Source organism: Erythrolamprus reginae, chromosome 13 (assembly GCF_031021105.1).
Source record: "Erythrolamprus reginae isolate rEryReg1 chromosome 13, rEryReg1.hap1, whole genome shotgun sequence".
In the NCBI taxonomy this organism is placed as follows: domain Eukaryota; kingdom Metazoa; phylum Chordata; class Lepidosauria; order Squamata; family Dipsadidae; genus Erythrolamprus; species Erythrolamprus reginae.
The window spans coordinates 15564567-15586972 of NC_091962.1; the positions used below are offsets into that span (position 1 = coordinate 15564567).

At 41.7% G+C, this 22406-nt stretch overlaps 1 protein-coding gene across 3 annotated transcripts in view; it reads right to left on the reverse strand.

Moving 5' to 3' along the window:
- Window positions 1-21182, reverse strand: part of CERS2 (ceramide synthase 2) — a 31172-nt gene extending 9990 nt beyond the window's left edge. Inside the window, exons 1-3 of one of the 3 annotated variants that reach the window (XM_070766317.1) lie at window positions 21101-21182; window positions 3429-3602; window positions 2409-2526 (exon numbers count right to left, since the gene is read on the reverse strand). In XM_070766317.1, the coding sequence (XP_070622418.1) occupies window positions 2409-2526; window positions 3429-3601 (291 nt within the window). In that variant the 5' untranslated portion in view covers window position 3602; window positions 21101-21182. Of the gene's footprint in view, window positions 1-2408; window positions 2527-3428; window positions 3603-12764; window positions 13017-20714; window positions 20738-21100 lie in introns of those variants that run through there. The other 2 variants (XM_070766319.1, XM_070766318.1) reach the window with 2 other exon arrangements.
- Window positions 21183-22406: the final 1224 nt, after the last annotated feature.

Here is a 22406-nt window from a genome sequence, read left to right on the forward strand (position 1 = left end):
AACAACAACAATAATAATAATAAAGTTGGAGGGGACCTTGGAGGTCTTCTAGTCCAACCCCCTGCTTAGGCAGGAAACCCTACACTACTTTAGAGAGATGGTTATCCAACATTTACCAGTGTTGGGACATTCACAACTTCTGGAGGCAAGCTGTTCCACTGATTAATTGTTCTGACTGTCAGGAAATTTCTCCTTAATTTGAAGTTTATTTATTTATCATTTAGATTTGTATGCGGCCCCTCTCCGAAGTTACTTATCTCCTTGTTTAGTTTCCACTTGTTGCTTCTTGTTCTACCCTCAGGAGCTTTGGAGAATAGCTTGACTCCTTCTTCTTTGGGGCAACCCCTGAGATACTGGAAGGCTGCTATCATGTCTCCCCAAGGCCTTCTCTTTCTTTCTTTCTTTCTTCCTTCCTTCTTCCTTCCCTCTCTCCTTCTTTCCTATCTTTTCCTTCCTTCCTTCCTTCTTTCCTTCCTTCCTCTTTTGCTTTGGAGAATAGCTTGATTCCTTCTTCTTTGGGGCAACCCCTGAGATACTGGAAGGCTGCTATCCTGTCTCCCCTGGTCCTTCTTTTCATTAAACCAGACATAAACCCAGTTCCTGCAACCGTTCTTCATTTATCCTTCTTTTTTAAAAAAAATAATTTTTTTATTGATTTTATAGGTTTACAAAAAACAAACATATAACAGTGCACAGTGCATGTGCCCATCACCAAACAACACACACACACCGTCACCCCCACCACCCCTATAGGAGGATTCAAAGACTTTTAAGTTATTTGTCTATCTATTGATCCTTGGCTCTATCTTGAACGCTTTTTTACTAAAAGAGTGATTGTAGTTTATTTTTCGTATTTACATCACAGATTCTACTTAACATATAGTCTTTTACCTAGTTTATTCTCATCAAAATTATTTAATCTTATTTCCATAATTTCAAAATGTATGTAATCCACCATGTACCAGTACCAATTCTGTAGTGTCCATTTTGTAGAGTCTTTCCATCCTAATACTATCACCGCTTGAGCACTTTCCAATGCTACAGTTTTAATTTCTTTAGATTCTCCTAGTTCCCTATATTTAATTAAAATTGCTGTTTCTTTTGTAATTATCCAATTAATGTTTAACATTTTATTAATTTCATTCTGGACTACCTTCCAGAATTTCTGTATTTCTGTACATTCCCAGATCATATGCATAAAGATTCCTTTTTTCTGGCATCCATGCCAGCATTTACCCTTCTCTTTCCCCTGGAAGTGTGCAAGTTGTGCAGGTGTATAGTACCACTTATGTAAGATTTTTCTTCTCATCTCTTTAACTCTCGTGTTTTTAATCTTATATATATTTACTATTATTTCTTCCATTTCTCTTTCGTCTATTTGTAAGTCATCCTGCCAACATCTTGTTAACCTTTTAACTACTTCTTCTTGCCTCTGCAATAGCATTCTATATATGTTACTGGCTTGTGCTTTACTTTCATTTATCTTTACCTTTATTATTTTTTCCAATCTGTTTTCTTCTCGTAAGAAGGCTTCTTTATTCTCACTTTTATTTAAACATGTACATATTGCATTAATCTGCAACCATTGCTGTTTACCGATCCACCATTCCAATCTAGTTCTACTAACTCTTCCATCTTTCTCATATAACTGTTCCATTCTCATTACCCCTTTACTATTTAATATTTTAATAATTCTAGTTAAATTAGCCTCATCCCCTATATTCAGTGCATGTAACGTTGATAGCTTGGATATCTTTATTCCACTTGTCCTCTGCCATTTAAGCCATATTTCTAAACATGCTTTAAAAGAATCACTTATCACTTATCACTTATCATTTATCCTTCTGATCCTCTTTGTTGCTCTTCTCTGCACTTTTTCTAGAGTCTCAACATCCTGGATGCAAATATTCCAAGTGTGGCCTCACCAGGGAATTATAAAATACATATAAATACAATAAATAAATAATAATAAAATGGCATTAACCCTTCACGTGATCTTGATTCTCTCCCTCTCTCCCTCCATCCTTCTCAACAGTTGAGCAATGTACCATCTAGATCAGTGTTTCCCAACCTTGGCAACTTGGAGATATCTGGACTTCAACTCCCAGAATTCCCCAGCCAGCAAATGCTGGCTGGGGAATTCTGGGAGTTGAAGTCCAGATATCTCCAAGTTGCCAAGGTTGGGAAACACTGGTCTAGACTATACCTGTGTGTTTTGTTTTTCTGGCCTAAATGTAGAACTCCGTTGGGTGGGAGGTTGTGGAGGACAATTCTGGCCCCCCAAAAGCCCCCCGGAAGCTGCTTTTTTCCTCTGCCCCCCAAACCCAGCTCCGTTTCTGCAGCCGCCCAGCCAAATCCGTTCGGCAGGTGTTTCCCCCTTCCGAGGACACCTTGTCGGTCGTATTTACCTGTTTGGGATGTTTGCAGGAGTTGGAGTAAAACTTCTCCAGCACCGGGTTGGGGGTGGCTCTTAATCGGGCTTTTTCTTTGACGTTCAAGAGCCCAGCCAGGGGGGTGGCGATGTAGCTGGAAGGGGGAAAGAAAAGAGCGTGAAAAAAGTAAATGGAAGAAAAGAAAGGACAAGGAAAAGAAAGGAAAAGCAATGAAGGACAGATGGAGGAATGCTTTTTTTAAAAAAAAAAATATCGGGGCTTTTATTACTGTATGCTGTTTTATTCTTGTACGCCACCCTGACTCTGTTAGGGGATGGATGGATTATAAATTGAATAAATTAAATTAAATTAAATTAAGGGGGGAAGAGAGGAGAGGAAAAGAGGAGGAGAAGGATAAGAAGAAGAAGAAAGGAAAGGAGAAGAGAGGAGAAGAGAGGAGAGGGGAGATAAATCCATAAAAATAAATAAATCCTGCCACTTTGGGGCTCTTAAATTCCATCCAAAGTCTCTCCACTGTCTGGTTCTAATTCTTCTGCTGATTTGATCCTGAGTCAATATTTATTTTTTAAGCCCCAAACAAAGGATTTGCTCTCTCCTCCTAGTTTCTCCACAGTAACAAATCTGTAAGGTTGGGGGGCTGAGAGAAAGAGAGAGAGAGAGAGAAAGAGAAAGAAAGAAAGAGAGAGAGAGAGAAAGAGAAAGAAAGAGAGAGAGAAAGAGAGAAAGAGAGAGGGGGGGAAAGAGAAAGAGAAAGAAAGAGGGGGAAAGAGAGAGAAAGAGGGAAAGAGAGAAAAAGAGAGGGGGAGAGAGGGAAAGAGAAAGAGAGAGAGGAGAGAAAGAGAAAGAAAGAGAGAGAGAAAGAGAGAAAGAGAGAGGGGGGGAAAGAGAAAGAGAAAGAAAGAGGGGGAAAGAGAGAAAGAGGGAAAGAGAGAAAAAGAGAGGGGGAGAGAGGGAAAGAGAAAGAGAGAGAAAGAAAGAGAGAGAAAGAAGAGGAGTCCTGTCGTTTCCCTCCCATGTGGCTCCAGGGAGACTCACATTTCGAAGAAGTGCCGGATGATGATGAAGAGGAAGCCCAGGGGAATGGTGTAGTAGAGGTGAGCAGCTTTGCTGTAGACTTGGTCATCTTCGCCCTGGAGGTCATCCCAGGTCAGGTTGGCCGGCAACCAGAGTCGGTCCCACCAGAAGTAGTTGTACAGCGTCTGAAACATCCTGCCGGAAGGAGAGATGCCGTGAGCAAGGGGAGAGAGGATGGAGAGAAAGGGAAGAGGGAGGGAAGGAAGAGAGGAAGGGAAGGAAGAGAGGGGGAGGGATGAAAGAAGGAGGGAGAGAGAGGAGGAAAAGAGGGAGGAAGGAAAGGAGTGAAAAGGAAGGAAGGAAAGAAGGAAGAAAGCTCCCCCCCCTCCACCTCTCCTGTGTTGGCTACTACGTTTCACCCTTCATGTATTGATGAGTAAATCAGCTACAGGTTGCATCTCCTATAGTTGGGAACGCTTTGCAAATTGTATCAAAGTCAGGGGGGAAAAACCGTTTTATCCTGTCATTCCAATACAAATCTAATAAATAAATTCCAATAACAAAGCAAATCAAAACACAACCCTCAGGGTTTGGGTTTCCCCCCCCCCAACAATCCCCCCTTTTCAGTCCTTCCCAAAACACCCTCTTCCGCTTTATCTCCTTCCCACCCAATCCTTTAACCCCCCCACCCCCACCCCAATTCAAAGATTGCAAACATAAATCAATAACTGATCGAGGGAGGAGGCATGGACCCCCACCGAGTCCACGGTGGGTCCCCTTCACTCCGCAGCAGCCCAATTCCACGCCAGATTCCGAGCGTTCCCCCTCGATCCTAGCGGGAGACTCTCTGGGCCGACTTTGTCCCGGAAAGGAGACCACCAGGAGATGAAGAATCCGTTCCGCGCGGCTGGGGGGTTAAACCGGCGTGCTTTTTTTCTGCCCAGGGAAAGAGTTAACAGCCCTGCCCGGGTAGTTTAATCAGATGTGACTGCTCAACCCAATCTCCCGGCCTTCCTTCTCTCCTTCCACGTGGGGGGCAAAGGTTTTGAACCTGGACTTTGCTCCAGCAACGGTGTCTGGATGCAAACCAAGAAAGATACACACTGGCTCATCCTCCTTGGAGCAGGTGGCTTCTTTCGCCTTCCCTATTTGTCTCCTAGTTTATGCCCATTGCAAATTTGGCCTTGCCGCCTGACCTCCAAATAAAGAGATTTTAAAAACCTTTCCCAAACAGGACGTCTCGCCGTGCAAAAATTTTGCAAAGGGGCACAAGAGGAAATTAATAGGATGTTAAACATAAACTGGGCAATTAGTAAAAAAAGGAATGAAAGGGGAGAATTTAAAGAAATTTTGAAAATGGGTGGAAGAGGAAATTAAAATATAAGCTGGACAATTACCAAGGAAATGGCAGTGTTAGTAAAAAAAAAAGGGAACAATGGGGGAGAATTTGGAGAAGTTTGGAAAGGGGTATAAGAGAAAATTAATATTAAATATAAGCAGTGTTAGTAAAAATGAGAATGATAGGGGAGAATTTAGAGAAATTTTGGAAAGGGGTATAAGAGAAAATTAATATTAAATATAAGCAGTGTTAGTCAAAATGGGAATGATAGGGGAGAATTTAGAGAAATTTTGGAAAGGGGTATAAGAGAAAATTAATATTAAATATAAGCAGTGTTAGTAAAAATGGGAACGATAGGGGAGAATTTGGAGAAGTTTTGGAAAGGGGTACAAGAGAAAATTAATGTTAAATATAAGCTGGACAATTGCAAAGGAAATTGAAGACTGACAGCAGAAAAAGACCTCCTGGTCCATCTCGTCTGCCCTTATACTATTTTCTGTATTTTATCTTAGGATGGATATATGTTTATCCCAGGCAGGTTTAAATTCAGTTAACGGCAGTTTTAGTTTAAAAAAAGGAAACGAGAGGGGGGAATTTGGAGAAATTTTGGAAAGTGGTGAAAGAGGAAATTAAATATAAACTGGACAATTACCAAGGAAATGGCAGTGTTAGTAAAAAAAAAAAAAAAAGGAACAATAGGGGAGAAATTAGAGAAATTAAGATAACTGTACAAAGTGCCCAAGTGGTAATAGTTCTAGGTTGGAAGGATGCAACAAAATGGACAATACAAAATTGGAACCGCTACATCGTGGAACACATTTGGTTTGAAATGATGGCTATAAAGAGGAATATGAATATATTTTAATGAAAATAAAATGCAGGATCTGATGGGATAAAAGCTAATGTTGTGAGCCGCCCCGAGTCTTCGGAGAGGGGTGGCATACAAATCTAATAAATTATTACTATTATTATTATTGTTGTTGTTAATAATAATAATTATTATTATTAAAAGGAAACCAAAATACAGAAAAAGACACGATTGTTAGCAAGGCCCGTGTTTTGAAGCTGCAAAATTGAAAATGGAAGAACAAACACATTTGGTGTGGGGAAAACCCATCCATTCATCACTCCTTCCTGAAGTGCAGGGGAATATTCCACAATTTAAGGGCCCTGATTCAAATGTGTTTTTTTTTCCTTTCCAGAATTCTGCCTGATCTCATTTCCTTTATGAGAAAGAGGAGTGGAGTGGAAAAAAAATAAGGGAAAGAAAAAATCCACAGCCTCTTCCAAGCCAAGCGGTCGCATTGGTCAGCTTTTAAAAATCAAAGAGGAGAGATGCAAAAAAAATGGGGAAAAGAGATTGAAAGGTCTGTTTGAGCCGGTATTTGGGGCAAAATTTCCCACCTATTCCTTGCTGTCAAATGAAACACAGAAGATTGACGGCAGAAAAAGACCTCCTGGTCCATCTCGTCTGCCCTTATACTATTTCCTGTATTTTATCTTAGGAGGGATCTAGGTTTAGGTTTCAATTCAGTTACTGTGGATTCTTCCTTCCTTCTCTTCCTTTCTTTCTTTCTTTCTCTTTCTTTCCTTCCTTCCTTCCACCCTTCCTTCCTCATTCCTTCCTTCCTTCTCTTTCTTTCCTTCTTCATTCATTGAAGCATAGAAGATGAACGGCATAAAAAGACCTCCTGGTCCATCTCGTCTGCCCTTATACTATTTCCTGTATTTTATCTTAGGATGGATCTAGGTTTATCCCAGGCAGGTTTAAATTCACTTGGTTCCAAGCATCTACTACTCTTTCGGCAAAATAATATTTTCTCACATTGTTTCTGATCTTTCCCCCAACTAACCTCAGATTGAGGGACAATTTATTTATTTTTATTTACGTATTATTTGTATTTGTATTTGTTAGATTTGTATACCGACCCTCTCCGTAGACTTGGGGCGGCTAACAACAGTAAAAAGACAACGTAAACAAACCTAATATTAAAAAATCTAAAAACCCCAATTTAAGAGATCAGTCATACATACAGTCATACCATACATAAATTTTATAAGCCTAGGGGAAGGGAATATTTCAATTCCCCCATGCCTGACGACAGAAGGGGTTTTTTTAAGAGCTTATGAAAGGCAAGGAGGGTGGGGGCAACTCTGATATCTGGGGGGGGAGTTGGTTCCATAGGGTCGGGGCTGCCACAGAGAAGGCTCTTCCCCTGGGTCCCGCCAAATGTTTTGTTTTGTCAAGTATGTATTGGTGGTATATACAGATACAACAATATTTATATACATGATACTAGTAAGAGAGAAACATTAGGACAGGGAACAGAAGGCCCGCTGGTGCAATTATGCACACCCCTTACTCAACTCTTAGGAATCGGGATAGTGGATAGTCTAAGGGTAAAGTTTTGGGGGCCAGGGGGGTCAAACCAACCTTTGCAGAAAGAAAACTCGGTCTGCCGTCTAGACTTGTGCAAACTTGCCACCACCCACCACCCCCTGAATAAAAAATTTCTCATGAAAAACTGGTTAAGTCGCGGTGAAATTGTGCGGGGGTTGGGACACCGCCTGCCTCTTAACTTGACGCTAAGCGCAAAGTGTGTAGCTTAACAATGTTGGAGGAGAAATTCCACATCCTTTCCCATGGCGAATCGTGGGGTAATCTCTTTGTGGGAACGGTGTGGCCCCGAAGCAGGCCTTGTTGGCTTGGCCCTTTGAGCAATGTGTTTCCCAAGGTAGGCTGCCTCTGATGGGGGAGGCTCCATTTCGTGACCGCCGTTAAGCTTGTATCGCCATACAAGCTGCCTCTCCTGTGGCACCCCAACTTAGTTATTATTTTGTTTTATATTTTTATGTATTTGTTTTATCAAGTACATATGGGAGGTAGGTAATGATATAATAATATTCATATACATGATGCTAGTAACAAGGAAAAAAAAAGAAGAAACGTTAGATATAATATTTACATACATGATACTAGTAGGAGAGAAACGTTAGGACAGGGGACGGTGGGAATGCTGGTGTACTTATGCACGCCCCTTACTCAACTCTTAGGAATCGGGTGAGGTCAACAGTGGAGAGTCTAAATTAAAAATTTGGGGGTCAGGTGATGATACTACAGAGTCTGGTAGTGAGTTCCATGCATCAACTCCTCGGTTACTCAAGTTGTATTTCCTGCAGTGGAGTTTGGAGAGGTTTACTTGAAATTTGTATCTGTTGTGTGCTCGTGTGTTGTTGTGGTTGAAGCTGAAGTAGGAAGGACGTTATAGCAGATGATTTTATGGGCTATGTTTAGGTCGTGTTTAAGGCGACGTTGTTCTAAGCTTTCTAAACCTAGCATTGTAAGTCTAGTTGCGTAGGGGATTCTGTAGCGAGTAGAGGGCTCTTCTCTTATCTCTGGACATTTTCTAATGTATTTATGTCTGAAATGCGGTGTGGGTTCCAGGCAGATGAGCTGTATTCGAGGATTGGTCTGGCAAAAGTTTTGTAAACTCTGGTTAGTAGTGTGAGATTACCGGAGCAGAAGCTACGTAGGATGAGTAGGTCAACAACTCTTGTGACCTTTTGGGAGATGTTGTTGCAATGGCCCTAATGGCACTGAGGTCATTGGGTAGGAGGAGCATCCCAAGGTCTTTCGTGGAGTAAGGATCACCTGCAAGGTCTTGTTTGTTCAGCTTACACAGTATTTGTGTTTTGCGTTTGGAATAAGAGTATCCACCTGGTTTTAAGCTCGGAGGATGGAAAGAAAGAAAATGGATGGCCGGGAACCTAAGGACTAAAAATTGCAGGATCTGGGCATATCAAACAGCATCGCAACCTCGCTTCACCCCGCGTGGCGTGGCCTGCATGAATAACACAATCTGTACAATGTGGGATTGTGACCGCAACACAATCCTTCAATTCATTGGCTATTGTTCCGATGCCACGAGCCACAGCCAACAGGAGCAAAGCATTCGGGCTCTCTCACACACAAACACACAATCAACACAAACAGCTTAAAGGAACTCGTATTCTTAAGTGTGAATCATGGTTTGCGAACCCCCCTAAGAGGAACAAAAGCGATAACTAGGTTTGGTTTTGAACTTTATCTGCTTCTTCTCCTCTTTGGCAACCTGGTTTGCCCTCAAAGCAGTGTGTGTTTGTGAGTTAGCTTCACCAGGATAGGTAGATAGGTAGGTAGGTAGGTAGGTAGATGGATGGATGGATAAATAGAAAGATAGATGGTAGACAGATAGATATAGTAGACAGACAGACAGACAGACAGATGGATGGATAGATAGGTAGGTAGATGGATGGATGGATGGATGGATGGATGGATGGATGGATGGATGGATGGATAGATAGATAGATAGATAGATAGATAGATAGATAGATAGATAGACAGACGCATGGATGGATGGATGGATGGATGGATGGATGGATGGATGGATGGATGGATGGATAAATAGATGATAGACAGACAGACAGATGATAGTTAGATATTCCCAAAAGGGAAAAAAGGAAAATAAATCAATTTTTTTCTACTGGTTCTGCATACCTAGCCAACATTTCTTTCTTTCTTTCTTTCTTTCTTTCTTTCTACCTACCTACCTACCTACCTACCTATCTGTCTATAAACATAGAAGTCTGACGGCAGAAAAAGACCCCCTGGTCCATCTAGTCTGCCCTTCTCCTATTTCCTGTATTTTATCTTAGGATGGATCTATGTTCATCCCAGGCATGTTTACATTTCACTGACTGTGAATTGACCAATCACGTCTGCTGGAAGTTTGTTCCAAGCATCTACTAGTCTTTCAGTCAAATAATATTTTCTCCCGTTGCTTCTGATCTTTCCCCCCAACTGACCTCAGATTGTGCCCCCCTTGTTCTTGGGTTCACTCTCCTATTCAAAACACTTCCCTCCTGAACCTTATATGTATAATATTATTGTCCTTTCTCAAAGCAGGCCTGCAATCGATAGCCGTGGTCAACAATGGAGAATATTTATTCGCTACTGAAATCGATGCTGATCCTGTCGTGATATATATAATTTTTTTTTTGTGCTGCCTGATTCCAGAGTGACTCACAGCTTACAGAAATGTTCCATTAAAAAAATAAAACAGGATAAGCAAACCGCGGTTTAAAGCGAGGCCCGTCAAAATGCTCCTAAGTGTTTTTGCATTAGAAACAAGTTTCTAGTCCTTGTGAGGACGGATAAGGAAAGGACAGGCTGGTGGAACCTCAGGGGGATAGGGGACAGACACATCATGGTCAGACTGTTTTAACTTTTTGTTAAAAAAAAATATATATTCGAGTTCGACCAGCCTTTTAATTTCAGCGACTCTCAATTTTTTCAGTTTTTAACCCCGATCTGTATGATCACCTTTTGGCCCCCCTTCCAAAGGTGATTTCAACCGCCAGCAGTCACACCCGGAAGAACAACCATCCGAAAATATTTTTCTTTACCCAACTCAAAAATGGTTGGGTCACGATGTCCAAAGGCCTGAGTCAATTAGACATGGCTGGTTGCCTTTGGGACTTCCCGGTACTGGAAAAAATGGCCAACCGCTTTTTTGCTTCTTTTTTTTTGAGACACAGGCTTTAAACAATCTTGGCTCCAGCGCTGGAAACCATCACCCAGAAACCAGTTTGCAAATGAAGGGATTGAAGCAAACAGACATCAAAATTCACAGAGTGTCTCCCTCCATCTTTGGGTGCAAAACAAAGCCTGTTTGTTAAGACTGTGTGGCTGGAAACAAACTTACAATATCACAACATCACAATCCCTGTTTTCAAACGGACCCCGCGGGCCCAAAAAGAAAAAAAAAAGAACTTTTAAAGAAAACTATGCGGCAAAGATTTCTCCAAAAATGTTAAGTGTTTTATTGTAAGCCGCCTAGAAATCCAATCGAATAGAAACCTAATCAATATATATATATATATATATATATATATATATATATATATATATATATATATTAACGTCAAATTTTTATTTTTCTCCAGCCCAGAATCAAAAATGATACATAGCTTCCAAGCGTCTTTGGAGAGGGGCGGCATATAAGTCTAATAAATTATTATTATTATTATTATTATTATTATTATTATTATTATTATTATTATTATTCCAGAGCATGATACCATGGACTTTCAAGACTGAAGGATGCCAATGCAACATATTATTATTATTGTTATCATCATCATCATCATCATCATTATCATCATTATTATTATCAAACATAGTGAATGGTGATGAATGTTTTTAAACTATGTCGGAGTTTTTAAACTCTTTTTAGTCATATTAATCTGATGTTTTAATGTATTTGCTATGTTCTTTTGATATGTTGTGAGGGGCAGCATACAAATCCAAGTAATAAATGAATAATAAATATACAATTTATTTCCCTTTTTCCTTTGCAGTCATTCAGTGGAGGCCCTTGTATCTCTTATGAAAGGACCCTACAAACATATACATAGCTTATATATTCCCAAGCCTCTTAAAACATACCGTTTCTCCATCCAATATTAAATCATTACAGTAACCTCCACATTAATCACGGCTTATCAAATTCACCTCTTATTGTGATCTTTCAAAGCCATGGAACTAATTGCTCCAATAACTAATTATTGTATTTTATTTTTTTAATAATATGTTTTAAACCGCCCCGTGTCTTCGGAGATGGGTGGGGAATAAATCCAATAAATAAATCCAATAAATCCAATCAATCAATCAATCAATTAAAATAAAATAAAATAAAATAAAATAAAATAAAATAAAATAAAATAAAATAAAATAAAATAAAATAAAATAAATAAAGTAAAGTAAAATAAAATAAAATAAAATAAAATAAAATAAAATAATAAAATAAAATAAAATAAATAAAGTAAAGTAAAATAAAATTAAATAATAAAATTAAATAAAATTAAATAAAATTAAATAAATAAAAAATAAAATAAAATAAAATAAAATAAAAATAAAATAAAATAAATTAAAGTAAAGTAAAGTAAAGTAAAGTAAAATAAAATAAAATAAAATAAAATAAAATAAAATAAAATAAAAAAATAAAATAAAATAAAATAAAATAAAATAAAATAACCAACTGTGCAGGGCCTATTTCACAAAGCTTTTTTGGACTAATTTTCTTGTTTTAAAAAGTTTCCTTTCTTACTTCAAAGGAGAGTGCTGAGGCACAGCGCCCCTTAGAGGAATCAGACTTCCTATCCCACCAGGTGCCCGGAGGGTCACCTTTCCCTAATAATCCTTGGCAATCACAGGCCCAGTGTTTGGAGTTCCACAGGCAGCGGGCACAATTCCTGTGCAAACGCTCCAGGTCTCTGTGCAAAGAGATTCAGCAGCTGTTCAAAACCGCTGGAGAGAAAACCACGATTTTGAGGGCACGGCTCCAATTTTGGGGCCCTCCCACCTGCCTGGTTCAATGGGGCTAGATGCAAACTGGAGAGGAAAGAAACACACTCCCTCCCTCCCTTCCTTCCTTCCTTCCTTCCTTCCTCTTTTTTCCTTTCTTCCTTCCTCTCTTTCATTCTCTTTTCTCTTTCTTTCTCTCTTTCTTTCTCACTCCTTTCTCTCTTTCTCTTTCTTTCCCTCTTTCTTTCTTCTTTCCTTCCTTTCGCCTTCTCTCCCTTTCTTTCTTTCTCTCTTTCTTTCTCTTTCTTTCTCTCCTTCTCTTTCTTTTCTCTCTCTTTTTTCCTCTTTCTTTCTCTTTCCTTCCATTTTTCTTTCTCTTTCTTTCTCTTTCTCTCTCTCTTTCTTTTCATTCTTTCTTTCTTCCCCCTCTCTTTCTTTCTCTCTTTCTCTTTCTTTTTCTCTCTGTTTCTTTTTCTCTTTCTTTCTTTCTCTGTTTCTCTTTCTTTTTCTTTCTTTCTTTCTTTCTCTCCTTCCTTCCCTCCCTCCTTCCTTCCTTTCTCTCTTTTTCTTTCTCTTCCTTTCTCTCCTTCCCTCCCTCCCTCCCTCCCACCTTCCTTCCTCTCTCTTCCTCTCTCTCCTTCCTTCTTCCCCTCCTCCCTCTCTCTCTCCTCACCTGGATCTTGAATTTGGGCTCTGCGTCTAAATGTAGCCGGGAAGAAGCTCAGCACACCAGGCAGCCTCGAGGGAACTCCGTGCCAACTTCTAATGCCTTCCGTCCCAGGCTGTAGGCGGACCGGGCTCCTTCCCCTGTGTCCAAGCAAGGCAGGTGGTTCGGGGCCTCACCCCAGTTTGCACCGCTGCGACCCAGCCCCGGCTCCCAGCACCACAGCAACCACCTGCCTGATACGATCGGCCCCCTCCCTCCAAGTCAGAGGAGGGGAGGAAGCCTCCCACCCCCTCTGTGGGGCTTGAGCAATCGTGGGGAGTGTCCACTTGGCCCAGAGAGTTGGGCGAGGCTCAAAGACAGCTCAGCCAGGAAAGGAGGCTGGATTTAATAGCAGAAGCGGTAATAATCATAATCATAACAACAACAACAACAACAACAACAACAACAGAGCTGGAAGGGGCCTTGGAGGTCTTCTAGTCCAACCCCCTGCTTAGGCAGGAAACCCTACATTACTTCAGACAAAATGGTTATGCAACATCTGCTTAAAAACCTCCAGTGTTGGTACATTCACAACTTCTGGTGGCAGGCTGTTCCACTGATTAATTGTTCAAACTATCAGGAAATTTCTAAATTGCTTCTCCCCTTGTTTAGTTTCCACCCATTGCTTCTTGTTCTACAGGTGTTTTGGAGAATAGCTTCACTCCTTCTTCTTTGGGGCATCCCCTGAGATACTGGAAGGCTGCTATCGTGTCTCCAATGGTCCTTCTTTCCATTAAATTAAGTATACTGCTCAAAAAAAATAAAGGGAACCCTCAAAGAACACCTCCTAGATCTGAATGAATGGAATATTCTCACTGGATATTTCATTTGCACCACAGCAAGTGAAATTGACTGTCAGTCAGTGTTGCTTCTTAAGTGGACAGTTTGATTTCACAGAAGTTTGATTGACTTGCAGTTATATTGTGTTGTTTAAGTGTTCCCTTTATTTTTTATTTTATTTTTTTTGAGCAGTTTATATAGAAACATAGAAGACTGATGGCAGAAAAAGACCCTCTGGTCCATCTCGTCTGCCCTTATACTATTTCCTGTCTTTTATCTTAGGATGGATCTAGGTTTATCCCAGGCATGTTTACATTCAGTTCCTGTGCATTCTTCCTTCCTTCCTTCTTTCCATTCCTTCCTTCTCTTCCTTTCTTTCCTTCCTTCCTTCTTTCTCTTCCTTCCTTCCTTCTCTTTTTTCCTTCCTTCTCTTTTTTCCTTTCTTCCTCATTCCTTCCTTCTTTCTCTTCCTTTCTTCCTTCTCTTCTTTCCTTCCTTCCTTTTCCTTTCCTTCCTTCCTTCTTTCCTTCCTCCCTTCCTCCTTCATTCATAGAAACATGGAAGATTGACGGCAAAAAAAGACCTCCTGGTCCACCTAGTCTGCCCTTATACTATATCCTGTATATTTTATCTTAGGATGGATCTATGTTCATCCCAGGCCTGTTTCAATTCAGTTACTCTGGATTGACCAACCATGTCTGCTGGAAGTTTGTTCCAAGCATCTACTCCTCTTTCAGTCAAATAATATTTTCTCGGCTCTTTCCCCCAACTCACCTCAGATTGTGCCCCCTTGTTCTTGGGTTCACTTTCCAATTAAAACCTTATTTAACTCTGTAACATATTTAAGTGTTTCGATCATGTCCCCCCTTCTTTTCATTAAACTAGCCGTGCCCAGGTTCTGCAACCTTTGCCCCCCCAAAATACCGGGTGCTCCTTGGATGGCGAGGTTGCCCCTTTTACTAGCTCAGATCACTCTTTCTTTGCAGGCCATCGGGCAGAGGCTGCGGTCTAGTGGTTAAGGCGCTGGGCTTGACACCCTGAGAGGTGACGAGTTCCAATCCCGCCTCAAGGCACCAAAGCTGGGTGGGTGACTTTGAGCCAACCACGGAAACAGGGCCCAACCCACCTCGCAAGGTGGTTGTTGTGGTGAATAAAAAGGAGAAAGAGGGAGGAGGATTAATTACGTACTTAACTCCAGGACCTGCCTGGGGTTAAGTACAAGACATATGAAAGCCAGAGGAATATAAGTGTCACGATCCCAACAATCTGCCAATAGGGAGACACGGTTCCATCGATTCAGCGTTACTCCAACTTTCAGGAAGTTTCAAGTCTTATTGGATTTATATGCTGCCCCTCTCCGAAAACTCGGGGCGGCTAACAACAATCATAGACAATATACAATAATAATCCAATACTAAAAGCAAATTAAAACCCCTTAATATAGAAGCCCAAACTGCCCCAGGAGCTGCTGATCCAGTTCTAAAGAGGAATCATTGAGTCTGTCATCTGCACCTCTATCACTGTCTGGTTCGGTTCTGCAACCCAACAAGACCGACACAGACTTCAGAGGAGAATCAGAACTGCGGAAAAAACAATGGCTGCCAACCGGCCTTCCATGGAGGACAGAGTCAAAAAGAGGGCAGGGAAAATATCTACGGACCCCTCGCATCCTGGACACAAACTGTTTCGACTCCGACCCTCAAAACGTCGCTACAGAGCCCTGCACACCAAGACAACTAGACACAAGAACAGTTTTCCCCCGAACGCCATCACTCTGCTGAACAAATAATCCCCTCAACACTGTCAAACTATTTACTAAGTCTGCACTACTGTTACTATTAGGTTTTCCCCATCATTCCTATCACCCATTTCCTCCCACTTATGATTCTATGCTGTAACCTGCTGCCTGTATCCTTGAGGTTTTTTATTAATATTGATTGTTTCCTCATTGCTTATTTGACCCCTATGACAATCATTAAGTGCTGCAGCTCATGATTCTTGACAAATGTCTCTATTCTTTTATGTCCACTGAGAGCATCTGCACCAAAGACAAATCCCTTGTGTGTCCAATCACACTTGGCCAATGAAGAATTCTATTCCATTCTATTCTACATTCTATTCTATTCTATCCTATATTCTATTCTATCCTATTCTATATTCTATTCTATGTTATAGAATATAGAATAGAATAGAGAATAGAGAATAGAATAGAATAGAGAATAGAACAGAACATGGAATAGAATAGAATAGAATTATGTAATATCAGTTTAATTGATACTATTTAATTTTATTGATAGAATAAACGAATATAGAATAGAACAGAACAGAACAGCAGAACAGAATAGAATAGAATATAGAATAGAATATAGAATACAACAGAACATGGAATAGAATAGAATGATTTAATATCAGTTTAATTGATATTATTTAATTTTATTCATAGAATAAAATATAGAATAGAATATAGAATAGAACAGAACAGAATAGAATTATTTAATGTCAGTTTAGTTGATATTATTTAATTTTATTGATATTTAAACTATCAGTTTAATTCAGTGTAACAACTGAATTAATATCAGCTGTTGTTTAAATTGATTTCAATACTCCTTTCTTTATTTTTCATAGCTGGTATAGAACGGGTACGGCAAATATCCAATTAATAAAAATAGTACAATAAAGGGGGAAAAAGTACGTTGTGTGTATATAGGCTGTTCGAAACGATAGTCAACTCATTCATTGACACTTGGTTTGGTTGGTTTTACATTCCCGATACGATGTATGTATTGTATTTATACTTTATTTCTGTGTCTAACCCTCAACACTGTCAAACTAACTACTAAGTCTGCACTACTATTACTACGAGGTTTTTCTTCATCGTTTTTTTCTATCTGGTTATTTTGGTGTGCAACGACCTATAGTGGAGGTCTCCAACCTTGGCCACTTTAAGACCGGTGGACGTCCACTCCTAGAATTCCTCAGACCGCTTTGTTCTAACTATCCATTGAAGTCCAGGCCTGCCTTGTTTGGTTGCTATGCCAAACCAGGCGCTTACAAAAGTGCAAATGACAATACGTTGACCACATAATTTCATTTTAATGTCTGCCAACTCGTGTCCATATAAAGTGACAATCAAGTTATTTCTAAGTCTGAATCCCTCTGCAAAATGTATCAGCAGCCGCTGATACAATTATACAGCAATAGTCTACAAAGTTATAGACAGACTGCAAAATTAAGCAGTGATAATCTACAAAGTTACAGATAATCTACACAGTTATAGATAGTCTACAAAGTTAGAGATAGTCTAGAAAGTTATAAATGGTCTACAAAATTAAGTAGTGATAGTCTACAAAGTTACAGATGGTCTAGAAAGTTATAAACAGTCTACAAAATTAAGCAGTGATAATCTACAAAGTTACAGATGGTCTAGAAAGTTATAGATAGTCTAGAAAGTTATAGACAGTCTACAAAATTAAGTAGTGATAGTCTACAAAGTTATAGATAGTCTAGAAAGTTAGAGATAGTCTAGAACGTTATAAACGGTCTACAAAATTAAGTAGTGGTAGTCTACAAAGTTATAGATTGTCTACAAAGTTATAGACAATCTACAAAATCAAGCAGTGACAGTCTACAAAGTTATAGATTGTCTACAAAGTTATAGATTGCCTAAAAAGTTATACAGAGTCCACAAAATTAAGCATTGATAGTCTAAGTTATACAGTTTAGCATCGTGCCAGGAACTTCCTCTTAAATTTTTTCGCGCTTGAGGGCACCGTGATAAAGTTCTCCTCTGCACCCCATCCCAACTATTTTTAGGTATTTGGGAACAGGATACTAAAAGTTCAGAGATAAAGGCCTGGGCATATATTTGCTGGCTCCAGCATTTTGGAGGCTACAGAGTTCTCCAACCAACAGGCCTCCATCTAAACATGATGTGGGTTTTAATAACATGCACACAAGGAAAAGTCGAATCAAAGTGAAGTCCAGGGGTTCAATTCTTAGCATCACTCGCCAGTGGAAAAAATAAAAATAAAACAAACCTTCAACCTCTGTTTCGGCGGCATGGATATTTATGACCCGGTGAAATTAAAATTAAGGCAGACTTTTTAAAAAATCGTTTTGAATTAGCCGTGCCAAATTGAGAACTTAGAATAGAGATATATAAGCTTAGGTTGTGCCCAGGGCTTTTGGCTCAGGAAGGATGTTTGCAGAAGGGAAAAACGGCGGACGAGAAAGATGGATGGGTTGATGCATCAGGAATTATTGGGAAACCCATCAGGGCGGATTTAAAAATCGAACGGCGAGAGTAATTAATAGCAGGAAGGGACCAATGGACGGTTATCAGAAACAAAAGGGGCCAACACCGAGAGAAACCCAGCCAAGATCTGAAGTTGCGTAGTGAGGAAGAACGGCTAAAATACATAATAATAATAATAATAATAATAATAATAATAATAATAATAAACTTTAGTGGATGTTTGAAAGCGAGACCACCAGATGAAGGGAGGGGCGGTGAAGAAATTTGGGGATAAAATAACCGACAGATCCTCCGGGGAAAATACAAAGAGTTCCAAGGTGCTTTGCATTACGACCAAGTTGTAGACTACTTCGGCTTCAACCACAGCAACACACGAGCACACGACAGAGGCAAACTCCAAGTCAACCACTCCAAACTCGGCTGCAGGAAATACAACTTGAGTAACCGAGTAGTTGATGCATGGAACTCACTACCAGACTCTGTAGTATCGTCACCTGACCCCCCAAAACTTTACTCTTAGACTCTCCACTGTTGACCTCTCCCGATTCCTAAGAGTTGAGTAAGGGGCGTGCATAAGTACACCAGCGTTCCCACCGTCCCCTGTCCTAACGTTTCTCTCCTACTAGTATCATATATGTAAATATTATATCTAACGTTTCTTCTTTTTCTTCTTCTTGGTACTAGTATCATGTATATGAATATTATTATATCATTACCTACCTCCCATATGTACTTGACAAAACAAATACACAAAATATATAAAATAAAATAATAAATAAATTGGGGTGCAACAGGAGAGGCAGATTTGATGGCGATACAGGCTGAACGGCGGTCACGAAATGGAGCCTCCCCCATCAGAGGCAGCCTACCTTGGGAAACACATTGCTCAAAGGGCCAAGCCAACAAGGCCTGCTTCGGGGCCACGCCATTCCCACAAAGAGATTACCCCACGATTCGTCGTGGGGAAAAAAATCCAAACCAAAGCACCACAAAGGATGTTGAGTTTCTCCTCCAATGTTGTTAAGCTGCTCACTTTGCGCTCGGTGTCACGTTAAAAAACAGGCGGTGTCCCAACCCCCGCACAATTTCACCGCGACTTAACCAGTTTCTCATGAGTAATTTTTTATTGGGGGGTGGGGGGCGGTGGCAAGTTTGCACAAGTCCAGAAGGCAGGCCGAGCTTTCCTTCTGCAAAGGCTGGTTTGAGGGTGGGGGGATTAATGGGCCGCTCTGAGTTCGAGTCCTGGTGATGGATGGGAGCCCCTCCCTGCCTTTCTCCCTCGGGCTTCTCCTTCCCCTCTGGATCAGGGGGGTCTCCACCCTTGGCCACTTTTAAGACTTGCGGACTTCAACTCCCAGAATCCCTCAGCCAGCCATGAATGATAGAGTTGGAAGAGGCCAGAAGGGTCACCTAAGTCAGGGGTCTCCACCCTTGGCCACTTTTAAGACTTGCGGACTTCAACTCCCAGAATCCCTCAGCCAGCCATGAATGATAGAGATGGAACAGGCTAGAAGGGTCACCTAAGTCAGGGGTCTCTAACCTTGTCTACTTTAAGACTTGTGCCCCGAATGATAGAGATGGAAGAGGCCAGAAGGGTCACCTAAGTCAGGGGTGTCCATCTCCAAACTTGGCCACTTTTAAGACTTGTGGACTTATTGATATAATATGATACGATATGGTACGATATTATATAATATATAACATAACAACATAACATCACATAGAAAATAAAATAATGATATAATATGATATGATACGATAGGATGTAATATACAGTATATCATAACAACATAACATCACATAGAAGATAAAGTAATGATGCAATATGATATGATATGCTATGATATGATATATAACATAACAACATAACATAACATAGAAAATAAAATAATGATATATGATATGATACGATGTAATATATATCATAACAACATAACATCACATAGAAAATAAAATAATGATATATGATATGATACGATGTAATATATAACATAACAACATAACATCACATAGAAAATAAAATAATGATATATGATATGATACGATGTAATATATATCATAACAACATAACATCACATAGAAAATAAAATAATGATATATGATATGATACGATGTAATATATAACATAACAACATAACATAGCATAGAAAACAAAATAAAATAAAATAAAATAATAATAAGAAAATTAAAATAGAAATGTGTGTTCCCCCACCCTTAAGAGCACCGGAGGGCAAAGGTTTCTGAGGCCCCCCAGCCTGCCTGGGAGAGGGGGGTGCCAGGAGAATCCCCCCTGCCCGGCCTTTGCCCACCGCCAGCCTTGTTGCAGAAGAGAGGCAGCCAAGCAGTGTTGCAGGCCTGGGGGGGGGGGGGGGTGGTGGTGGAAGCAAACAGGGCACTTCCTGGATCGAAGCGCCAGCTCTGTGGGTTTGCAAGGGGGGGCGAGGGGTGGATCACACAGGAAAGGGGGGGGGGCAGAAAAGGGGGCTTTTTCCAACGAGGGGGGCAGAGAGATGGAGTCCCTGCCCCCCTCCCTTCCCAGTGCATTCCAGGCCAGAGGTGAGAGAGCAACAGGGCCCGATCCACCACCGGCCAGGAGGATTGCAACAAGCACAGAGGGAGGGGCGGGGAGGGGAGGGGGGAGGAAGAGGAAGAAAAAAGATGACTGACAGACAAGAGGTTACACACACACACATATACACACATACCGACAGACAGACAGACAGACAGAGGAGAATTTGCAAAAATGCCCCAACCAGCAAAGCAGCCTCTGCAAAGCTGCTTTTTTTTTAAATCAACCCCCCCCGGAATTAAATTGACAGCCCCCCCATAAACAGAGGCAAAATCCTGCCCCCCCCCCAAAAAAATCCAGCCCCGAACCGAACCTGCCCGGCCTCGAACTCCCGGCCCACTTGCTGCGTTTCAGCCCAACGGGACCGCGTCTGGGGCGGAAGGCAGATCCCTAGTGGATCCTTCCCCTCCCCGGCGCGGGGATCCCAGCGGGGCCAGCGCGGGGAGGGCCGAGCGGGGGCGAGAAAGCGACCCTCCTCCCAAAAGGGAAAGTGCCCCCCCCGCCCCCGCCCCGCGCAATCACTTTCACTCTCTTTCCAACTTTCTTCGGCTCTTCCCGGCGGGGTTTTAAAAATGGGGGGGGGGGCAAGGGAAAAAAGGGGAGGGGGGTTAGTCATAGGGAGGAGGGGGAGGAAGGGGAGCTGCACCCCATACACACTCCCCCCTCGACACCCCCCACCCCCCCAGGCGGCCTTTTTACCTCGTTGAGCGGCGGCTCCGGGAAGCTTCGGAAGCGGAAAGAGAGAAAAAAAAGGGAGGGGGGGCGGAGCAGCGCCGGCCCCCCACGTGAAAGTTAGTCACTGCGGTGGGGGAGGCCGGGAAGAGGCCCCGCCCCGCCCCTCCCGGGGGTCGCTCTCCTTGGCTGGGAAAAGCCAGGGGAGGAAAGGAGGAAGGAAGAAAAGAAAGAAAGTAGGAAGGAAAGCAGGAAGGAAAGAAAGAAAGAAAGAAGGAAAGCAGGAAGGGAGGGAGGAAAGAAAGCAGGAAGGAAGGAGAGAAGAAAGGAAGGAAGAAGGCAGAAAAGAAAGAAAGAAAGCAGGAAAGAAAGAAGGGAGAGAGGGAGGGAGGAGGGGAGGGAGGAAGGAAGGAAAGAAAAGAAAGAAAAGGAAGGAAAGAGAGAAAGGGAAGCTATGGAGGATGGAAAGAAGGCAGGAAAGAAAGCGGAAAGGAAGAAGGGAAAGGGAAGAAGGGAAAGAAGGGAAGGAGGAAGGAAGAAAGGGAAGGAATGGAGGAAGGAAAATGTGAAGGAAAGATGGAAGGAAGGAGGGAAGGTATGGAAGAAAGAAAGAAGAAAAGAGGAAAGGAAGGAAGGAAAGAAAGGAGAAGTATTGCAAAAGGGGGGGCTGTAGGAAGAGGCAGAGAGGGGGGGGCTTTGGGTTTAGAAAGGAAGAGGACTGTGCCCCAGGATCAGCTCAGGGGCCCCACCCAGGGCAAAAAAGTCATTTCTCCAATATCCCCCCCCCCCCCCCCCCGCCAGCTTCGTTTCCTGGCAATCGACCCCGTTTGTTTATTTATTGGACAGATTGAGAGGGTGGGGGCTTCCTCCCATTTCAGCCCTGCCCCCTTTGGAAAGGGGAGGGGGATCAGAAGCAGTGCTCCCCAACCTCTCCAAGCATTCTTTGCTGAACCCCATTTGTGAAAACTATAGAAAAGGGGGGGGGCCTTCTCCAGCTAGACCAAGCTGGACCTTTCAGCTGAGTGGAGAGCCCCCCTCCCCTTCTTAGGCTGCCCGGGCCCCCTCCTCTGCCCCCCACAAATCCACAAACCTTTGGTTTGCAGCAAACCCAAGTTTGTCAATATTTTTCCGCGCCCGCCCCCCCTAGAATCCCTACAGGCCCCTGCAAGCTCTCCTATTTACAAAGGGTGGGGCGGTGGCTGTAGGAGCCATTAGTGGATTTTTTCCACCGAAAAGCTTTCTTAAAAAACCCCTCCAAACACTCTCTTCTCTGTTTTCTCAATGTTTCTGAAACTTTTGAAACTTTTCTTTAAAAATTGTCTCTTAGCCACTT